A 10,311-nucleotide genomic window follows, 5' to 3' on the forward strand; every position below is an offset into this window, starting at 1 on the left:
CAGCATGAGAAAAGCTGAGCTTGCCTTCCCTTTTGGTTTTCTAACTCCAGATATTTACACATTTCATTATAATATTTGACTTTTTCTTCTCCAGCTGCTCTCTGAAGTTTTCTATTCAGTTCTTCTACCTCCTCATTTCCTCCATTTGCAGTAGCTTCTTTATACTGGAGAGCAAGTTTCAGTGCTTCTGACATCTATTTTGATCTTTTCTTTATTCCTTGTCTTCTTAATAACCTTTTGCTTGCTTTCTGTATATTCTTGATGTCATCCCACAGCTCTGTGGCTTTTGGTCATTAGTATCTAATTAATCAAATTTGTTCTTCAGATGATCTCTAAATTCAGGTGGGATATGTTCAAAGTCATGTTTTGGCTCTCCTGGACTTGTTTTAATTTTCTTCAGCTTCATCCTGAACTTGCATATAAGCAATTGATGGTCTGTTCCACAGTCCACCTCTGGTCCTATTCTGGCTGATGATATGGAGCTTTTGTACTGTCTCTTTCCACAAATGTAGTCAATTTGTTTTCTGTATATTCCATTTGGTGAAGTCCATGTGTACAATCACATTTTATGTTGTTTAAAAAAGGTATTTACAGTGAAGAAGTAATTAGTCTTGCAAAATCCTATCATGCAATCTCCAGCATCATTTCTATCTCCAAGGCCATATTTTTCAACTACTGATGTTTCTTTGTTTCCAATCTTTCCATTCCAATCACCAGTAATTTCATTTTTTACAATTTCCAATATTCCTAGATTCATATTTTATAATTCCATGTTCCAATTATTATGGATGTTTGCAACTGTATCTCCTCATTTTGAGTTGTGTCTCATAAGGAAATGTAGGTCTTGAAGGCTTTACTCCAGTCAAGTCATCATGGCCAACTCTTACTATGAGGAGGCAACTCTTCCCCAGTCCTACTTTGAGTGCCTTCCAACCTGAGGTACTCATTTTCTAGCACTATATCTGACAATATTCTGATGCTATTCATCATGTTTCAGTATTCAGTATTGTGTTGGTATCTGACAGTGCTTCACTGTTATTCATAATGTTTTCAGTAGCTAAACATTCGGAAGTCGTTTCCTCTCTTCCTTCTGCATCTGTTTGAGTCTGGAAGCTCAGCCGAAATCTGTCTGCTGCAGGTGAACCTGCTGGCTTACAAAATACCAGTGGCATAGGTTCCACCATCAGAGCAACGTGCAAGTCACCACGGTGCACCAAACTGTCAGATGTGTGGTGGTCAATAACAACTGGTTATTTTTACTGAGAATAATAGAGATTTTTATTCATTTCTGCTGATTGAATCCATAAATCTCATGTAATAACTTAAATGCAAATATGAAAGTAAAATTATAGAAACTAGAACCTTAGTTTTAGGAAATCATGCATTCTAATCAGTTTTTTTTTTTTTTTAATTCTTGAACCCTCTCTATAACTTTTCTCTATAATGACCATTTTCAATAATATTAATAAAAATAGTAATAATGATTATCCTGATGAATAGCTGACATGAAATGAATGTTAACATGGAGGAGTACTGGTGTGGCACTGTAGGAAAATGCATTGTACCACAAAGTTGGTAAGAACAGCAAAGTTGGTGATTCAAATCCACTAGCCACTCCTCAGAAACACTATAGGTTTGCTATGAGTCAGAACCAGCTCTGCAGAACTCAACACCATTAAGAACAGCAACAACTATATACTAGGCATCAGATAAGCAATTGATATCTATTGTCTCAATGATTCCTCAGAATACCCTATTATACAGAGGAGAAAAATGCGGCAAGCCTAAAGAGGATAAATAATTAACCTAGGGTTACATGGCTTTCAAAGTGTTGTTGCTGTGGTAGTTATGCACCCTTGAGTCACTTCTGACTCATAGTGACTGTACTATGCATGAAAGAATGAAACACTGCCTAGTCCTACGCCATACTCACAATTGTTGTTAAGTGTCTGCACTTCTTCCAAGTCAGATTTGTTGGTTCTTCTGGAAATCCATGATACTTTAATACTCTTTTACAACATTGCAATTCACATGCATCAATTCTTCTATGGTCTTCCTTATCCATTGTTCAACTTTCACACGTATATGAGACTTGGGTCTTAGTTCTGAAACTGATATCTTTGCTCTTTTAACACTTTAGAGAGGTTTTGTGCAGCAGATTTGCTTAATGCAATATGCTGTTTGATCTTCTGACTATTGCTTCCATGAGTGTTAGTTGTGGATCCAAGCAAAATGAGCTCTTTGACAACTTCAAACTTTTTTCAGTTTATCATGATGTTATTTACTGGTCCGCTTGTGAGGAGTTTGTTTTTTTCCCTTTACATTGAGGTGCAATCCATGCTGAAGGCTGTATTCTTTGATCTTCATCAGTATAGCAAATCATCTTCACAACTTGAAATGTTGTATCATCTGCGTAATACAGGTTTTTAATGAGTCTTCCTCCAAGCCTGATACTATGTATGCTTTTCTTTATATAATCCAGCTTCTCAGATTAGTTGCTCAGTATACTGATTAAATAAGCATATTGCAGAGATGCAACCCTGGTGCATACCTTTCCTGATTTTAAACCATTCAGGATCCCCTTGTTTTGTTCAAATGACTGCCTCTTGGTTTGTGTACAGTTCCTCATGAATACAGAATATGTTTTCTGGAATACCCATTCTTTGCAATGTTACCTAGAGTTTGTCATGATCAACATAGTAAAAATCTTTTGCATAACCAATAAAGCACAAGTAGACATATTTCTAGTATTCTATGCTCTCAGCCAAGATCCCTCAGACTTAAGATGAATTTTCTGGTAGTTCTCTGTCCATGTAATGTTGCAACCGTTTTTAAATTATCTTTAGCAATTCTTTACTTGTATGTGATATTAATGATCGTGCTCGATGACTTCTGCATTCCATTAAGTCACCTCTCTTTGGAATGGGCATACATATGGCTCTCTTCCAATTAATTGACCAGGTAGCTTTGTTCCAAATGTCTTGGGATAGATGAGTGAGTGCCTACAGTGCTGCATCAGTTTATTGAAATATTTCAGTTTGTGTTCCATCAATTCCTGTAGCCTTGTTTTTCATCAATGCCTTTATTGCAGTTTGTACTTCTTACTTCAATACCATTTTGGTTCTTTATCATATGTTATCTCTTTAAATCGCTGACCTTTGACCATTTTTGCCACACTCTGTGCATTTCTTCCATCTTCTTTGTATGTTTCCTGCATCATTCTATATTTTGCCATAGAATCCTTCAGAATTGCAAGTCAGTAGAGTTAAAAGTAATAAACCCAGACTCACAAGACTCTAGCATCCATGTGGTCCATATCCATACTATACTGCCCCTTCCTAACTTGATTGAACACTTCTAGTAATCAAAAAGAAGTCCTGGTGTGGAGTTCTAGGATAAACACTAGACTGCTAACAGCAAGGTGGCAGTTCAAACCCATCAGCTGCTTCTTGGAAACCCTATCCAGGGTTGCTATGAATTGGAATCAACTCAATGGCACTTAACAACAACATTAAACAAAAAGGTGCCCTGGTGGCATAGTAAGTTAAGTGTTGGACTGCTAATCACAAGGTCAGTAGTTCAAACTCACCTGTATTACCTCTTGTCCTGCTGTATCTTCCTAATATGTCCTCTGGACTGAGTGCTCTTTCCTAAGTAGGACACTTGGTGTCTCCTTCTCTGGGATAAATTTCCTGAGAGCAGTGACTAGGTAGCATTTGTTTCTGGGTCTCCAGCACCTCACAGGGGTTGGCATTCACTGATGAAGTGCTCTGAATTGCCATAAAGACAGGATTTTGTTGTTGTTGTTAAGAGTTGTTGAGTTGGTTCTGACCCATTGCAACCCTGTATGAGCTTGAACTACCAACCTTGAGGATCAAACCAATTTTTCAGTCCAGTATATTAACCCACAGTGTCACACTAGTGTTAGTAAATTTCATAAATTTTAACCAAACACTTATTTGTTGCTGTTGCTGTTGTTAAGTGCCATCAAGTTGGTTCTAACCCATAGCAACCCTATGTAGGGTGTCCAAGAAGTGGCTGGTGAGCTTGTATCACTGACTTTGTGGTTCAAACCCATCTTGCAGACCATCACATCAACTGACAAGCCACTAGAATATGGGAATTTGTTTACCTTTTAACTTTTTTCAATTATCCTTTATAATTGAACTTGAATGGGTTAAATCATGAAGAAAAATTATTGTTTTAACTAAGAAGATCAAATAAGGATCTTTCTAATAAGTATGAAACAATCATGTGAATAAGGAGCTCTGATAGCCTAGTGGTTACGAATTGGGCTGTTAACCTCAAGGTCAGCAGTTTGAAACTACCAGCTGTTCCATGGGAGAAAGACGAGGTGTTCTGTTCCCGTAAAGATTTACAGCCACAGAAACCCTGTACAGGGTTGTCATGAGTTGGAACCGACTCCACAGGATACCACCACCACCACCAATCTTCTGAATAGTTTAGAATAGCCTCAAAATGCCTTTTAACTTGGCAACTATAACTGTTAAAAGTGTTTTTCTGATACTTTCTAAAAGTCTTATCTCTGAAACAGAGAATATCCCTAAATAAATATGATTAGTTTTGTTTTCCACTCAGTTTTCTAAGCTTTTTAAATTATTTTCTTCTTTTTTAACAAACAGCGAACCATGATTTGTTCAAGTTCATATGATCACAACTCTTCTATAAAAAAAAGTACTCCCACCCCTTTAATTTCCCCCCTCAAGACAATATTTTGTCATCTTTGGAATGTAGTGGGAGTATTTCGCTTTCCTTAATGACTTCTGGGTGTGGAAGGTCTGGTTAGAAAAACATCTGATGTTAATCTGGTTGTTTTTATGCCCTGGTAGAGCAGAAAAACTACCTACAAGAAAGGCCGTTTGTTACAGTAAGCCACATACAAAAGGGGTATTGTGAAACAATGAGGACATAAATTCCCCAGCTACTGCTGAGAATATAAAATACCTGGTGCTATAAATTCTAAAAGAGATTCCATGACTGGCTTTTAATGCAATTTATTTTCAATGTCATTGAATATCTTCATTTATAAATAAATTTTTAACTGTTTTAAAAAGCTTGAAGATACTTCTTATTTTAAAAAAGTTTTAAAATCTCTACCTTCATAGACCCAGTCAGTTATTCCATTATAGATTACATCTTCTTCTCCCGTCCATGTGATTCTCTGACTTGGGAAATTTGGTTCCTTTTTAACATAAATATCATTGTTCCAAACATATGCCTAGAAAGATGAGAAACAAGTTGGTATCAATAATTACATATATATCTTATCTGGAAATTGAAAAAAAAATTATGCTAAAAATTATTGTTATGCAAATATCACCATAGGTTATATACTCAGTTTGAACATGATAAAGAATATTCACTCTCCCCTGAACATTCTTTTTCTTTTCTCTCCCTCATATTCTTAAGTTACAATTTTGCATTTTATAATCCACAAATATGGAGTCCTGATGAGGTACTGTAAGATAAGCAATGGACTGCTAACCATAAAGTCGGCAGTTAAAACCAACCAGCTGATCCTCGGAAACTCTATACAGGGTCACTGTGTCAGAAGTGACTCGAGAGCATTCAACACCAACAATCCACAAATAATCCTAAAACAGTGTTGTTGTTCTTAAGTGCTGTCAAGTTGATTCTGACTCATAGAGACCCTGTATAGGATTTCCAAAGAGCAGCTGGTGGGTTTGAACCACTGACCTTGTGGCTAGTGGTTCAGTGGTTATCCTATAGCATCACATTCCTTAGTATGTTAAAAATAAGAAGCCTAAGACTTCTTCTATGGGTCCTAAAAGTGTGTGTGAAGACTCGGAAGACTGACCATGAACACTTCAATAGGATGATTTTGTTTTTAGTTGCTATTAAATCAAATATGAGTCATGGCAATCCCCACTGTGCAGAGTAGAACTGGTCCATAATCTTCATGACTGTGATATTTTCAAAGTAGATAGCTAGGCTTGCCTTGCCAGGCACCTCTGGGTGGGACTGAACCACTAACCTTTTGGCTAGTAACGTGATTAACTGGTTGTACCACTTTTGTTTTTGTTAAGTGCGTTCAAGTCAGTTTGACTCATAGCAACCCTGTATAGGGTTTACAAGGAGTGGCTGATGGGTTTGAACTGCTGACTTTGCATTTAGCAGTCCAAGGCTTACTCTACAGCACTACAGTAGGAGTCCTTGTACCACTGTACACTGGTGTATTTCTTTTCTTTCTGGGTGAGAGTGAGTAGAGAGGTACTATTGCATGTTGGGAAGGGGAAGTTTAATTGTAGATAAACATTCCACCTTCCTGTTAGATTCAATTGGGCTTCTGATATTTTCCTGGCACTAGAAGAGATATATTCAATGATGAAAAGATACAGCATAGTAGAAGATAGGTATAACATTTAAAAATATATAAGTACAAAGGATAATTAGAATGAGCATTTTACCAGTGAATAAACAATTCTCAAATAGTAGCTCTGAAACTTTCAGAAGTTGTATTTTCTGTGTTGAGCTAGTAAGATATTATCCTGAGAAATAACACTGTATTTTATAGTGAGATATTGGCACCGTGGCTCCATCAGATAAGAATTGGACTGGAACCATAAGGTCAGCATTTCGAGCCCACTAGCTGCTCTGCGGAAGAAAGATGAGGCTTTCTGCTCCCACAAAGACTTACAGCCTCAGTAACCCTATATTGGGTTGCTATGGCTCAGTACCGACTTGATAGGACTTAACAACACTGACTTACTAAAACGACCATTTGGTGTCAGGATTAGCATCATCCACAAAATATCTGAGCCATTATTTTTCTGACAATAGGAAATACCCACTAACCAGTTTATGACCCTCTGGTGACCATGCAATCCACTGTGTGTTATTTGGAATTTTCTCATTGGTAATCAGCTGCCTGAAAAAATAGATATAAGAAAAGAAACATTACAAAAATGTTAAATCACAGAGGAATTTTTTTTTTTAAAGACAGGAGAAAATTATTGTGAAGCCACTTACTTTTTATTTACATCATAGATGGCATAGGAAGCTGTGTAGGAATGCCTCCATAGCTGTAAACGAAAACAGACGTTTCAGGATTTTATGATTCTTGAGATGCTGTTGCTAAGCAGCTGACCCTTTGCTATAAGAACTGAAAATGAGGGATGAGGTGATATTTCATTGTTTAATTATCAAATCTAATCACATTTCACAATCCCCTATCTAAAGTCCTAAAATGTTGATGTTAGAATGTATCATACAAACCATGTAGAGCAATCTTTTCTGGACATCGTCTATAACCTCTTCTAAGAAGCCTTTGCAGAATGTCTAGTAAGTTGAAGTACCAACTCTAGTAGTGTAGTGGTTATGAATCAGGCTGCGAACCTTAAGGTCAGCAGTTCGAAACTACCAGCGGCTCCGCGGGAGCAAGATGAAACTTTCTGCTCCTATAAAGATTTACAGCCTCAGATGACACAGTACATAATCACCACCACCACCACACACTTACTGGTGTGGCACTGCAGGGTAATGCATAGGACTACAATATCAGTTTGAACCGTAAGGTCGGGGACTCACATTCACCAGCCACTCCTCAGAAACCCTGAGTGTTGCTATGAGTTGGAATTGACTCAACGGCACTGAACAACAACACCAGTTTACCAGCAAAATATTATTATATCACCACCAAAAATTTATAACTCTATTGTTGGTGAGGAAGTATATTCTTAGTACATTGCTGATAAAAATGTAAAATGTTATAGACTTTTTCAACTAAAATTCACATATTATCAATATTTTAAACAATTATTGTAAGAAGCTACAGGAAAAGAAAACGAAATCACCAAAAAAGAAGAAACTAAATAATAAAGTTAAAAGAAATAACATAAATAAAAAGCATACAATACAGAAAAATCCATAATCAAATCTTGGTTCTTTGAAAACATTAATAAAATTGCTAATATAACAAGATTGCTGTTGTTATTGTTGTTAAGTGCTATCAAGTTGGTTCCTCCTCATAGCAATCCTGTATAGAGTTTCTGAGAAGCAGCTGGTGAGTTGCTCAGTAATGCTGGTAAAGGAATCTACTCTGTATTTCCCAAACCCCTTTACCTGCAGATTCTTATTAGCTTCTGCCAATAAGAAGAAATAGAGAAAGAGTAATTATCCCCGGGAGTCCTGGTGTGGTGCTGTGGGTTAATGCACTGGACTAGAAGGTCAGTTTGAACCTCAAGGTTGGTGATTCAAACTCACCAGCTACTCTACAGAAACCCTATACAGGGTGACTATGAGTCAGAACCGACTTGACTGCACTTAACAACAACAACAAAATTTATAACAAATATAACACTGCCCATCTCTAAACACAAAATCAAGGATCCTAATCTTGAAGAAATCTTCCAACTAATTATTTCTCACCTTCCTATTCGCTCATGTTAACACGTTTCAAGTTCCCAGTTTCTGTAAATTATAGTTCTCTCTTAAATCTTGGATTATTTTGACACGCCCCATGCTTATTGCTATACAACCTCTGGGTTTGTCTAAAGCTCAAAGGTTGAGTACAGGTTAAATATATAAATAAGCTTAAGAAGAGTTGAGATTATTTCAGGAAGACAAATTCATAATTTTTAAAAAATCCCCAAGAAATTTGGTATATTGACTTTATTTTTCAAATGAGTCTCATCTTCCCTTGCCTACTATTGTAGAATAGACACTTGAGTGGTATAGAAAGGAATGTTGGGAAAATAATTATAGAAAGCTTGTAAGCCTGTCTTCAGCCTATAACTGATTGGAATACCTAAAAGTGGTTCTAGATCTTGCCCAGTGAAATAGGCCTCTTGCAGAGCCTTTACAGTATATAGGACCTTAGGTGGAATCCTGAGCCCCATCCAGAACCTTCTGAGGTGGGACATTCCCACTAGAAAGGACAAGCAGACCTTCCTGGAACAGCTAGAGTGATAGAAGATACATTTTTAAAGAAAGATCATCAGGAAAAACACAAAACAAAAATGGTAGCATGATTGGCTACTACAAGAACAAGAAGTTGCTCACTACTACAAGAACAGGAAGTCATCAAGGCAAGCACTGAAGTTCCTTCAGGACAACCCTTGCTCCAAGACTGAAATTCCAAGGGAACACATGAGCAGACATGTAAGTTTGCTGGCGCCCACATTGGTCTACTGGTGAGTGGAAGAGGGGGAAAAACAGCAATGAAGAAATGGGCTGAGTTCAACAACATTTCATGGACTCCTGATGACCTGGAGATGAGGGAGAAAAAGAGCAAGTGCTGGTTGGTCTGAAGTGTGATCAGACCTAGGGACTCTTGAGCCCATGGACAAGGACATAGCCATGGAGGGCTGGAGCTGAGAGTGAAGCATCCAGCTTGAGGGGAGTTGCACAAGAATTCCCACATTTCAGATAGTACCCATGTGACCTAGCCTCGATGGCTTGATAATCAGAACTTGACTAGAGGAAGATATAAAAATAAATTTTTTAATAAAGGAATTGAGGGTAAATTGCTACAATTTGATGAACTTGATCCTCTGTTTTTGAACTGAAAGATTACTCTAGTTACAGAGGGCTAGAACTGAGAGTGAAGCATCCAGCTGATATGAAGTGAAGGGAGACATACAAGAATGCCCAAACTTACGATAGTACCCATTTGACCTAGACTTGATAGCTTGATAATGAGAACGTGACTAAAGGATGATAAATTTTTTTTTTGATAAAGGAAACGAGGGTAAATTGCTACAATTTGATGAACTTGACCTATACTTATGGATGTAGTAGCTTAAAATACCAACAGAGAGGGAACGAGTCTTCACATCAAGTATCAATCCTATCCCTTCTGTACACAGAGTAGATAGAGATGAACTTTGACACTGACTACCTAAAATGAGGGGGTGATAAAGGCATGAAGTGACTGGCTTACAAGTTTTCAAGAGGGAGTTTAGTTTAAGAGTGTGCGGGGGGAAGTCCACACTGTTAGTTTTCATCTTGTCTAGATGGGTCTGGTGAAAAGAGAATCATAAGATTCTTATGATTCAATAGTGATTAATTGTTATCATGACTACTTGCAACTGTCACAACTTTAAAGGTAGAAGTTATGTAACAAAAATGGAAGAGTAGTTAATCTTACAGTTCAGAAACAGAGGATCCTAGGACCATCAAGATAGAAGAGCACAAGCAGAATGCAGGACCCTATCCAGAGAAGCAGTGACATCAGAGATGGAGGCAGTGATGAGGACATGGAGAAACGGAGCATCTGAGGACTCTAGACTCATGGAAAGAGAGGGACTGAGTGCTGGCAGCCAGGAGACA

The 10,311-nt window shown here is 37.5% G+C and overlaps 1 protein-coding gene across 1 annotated transcript in view; it reads right to left on the minus strand.

The window, feature by feature from the left end:
• Positions 1 to 10,311, minus strand: part of DPP4 (dipeptidyl-peptidase 4) — a 124,328-nt gene that overhangs the window by 59,553 nt on the left and 54,464 nt on the right. The window contains exons 6-8 of the mRNA XM_006866987.1: positions 7,012 to 7,064; positions 6,838 to 6,910; positions 5,119 to 5,239 (exon numbers count right to left, since the gene is read on the minus strand). Coding sequence (XP_006867049.1) covers positions 5,119 to 5,239; positions 6,838 to 6,910; positions 7,012 to 7,064 — 247 coding nt within the window. The remainder of the gene's footprint in view (positions 1 to 5,118; positions 5,240 to 6,837; positions 6,911 to 7,011; positions 7,065 to 10,311) is intronic.

The sequence above is a fragment of the Chrysochloris asiatica genome, unplaced genomic scaffold (assembly GCF_000296735.1).
Source record: "Chrysochloris asiatica unplaced genomic scaffold, ChrAsi1.0 scaffold00099, whole genome shotgun sequence".
Classification (NCBI taxonomy): domain Eukaryota; kingdom Metazoa; phylum Chordata; class Mammalia; order Afrosoricida; family Chrysochloridae; genus Chrysochloris; species Chrysochloris asiatica.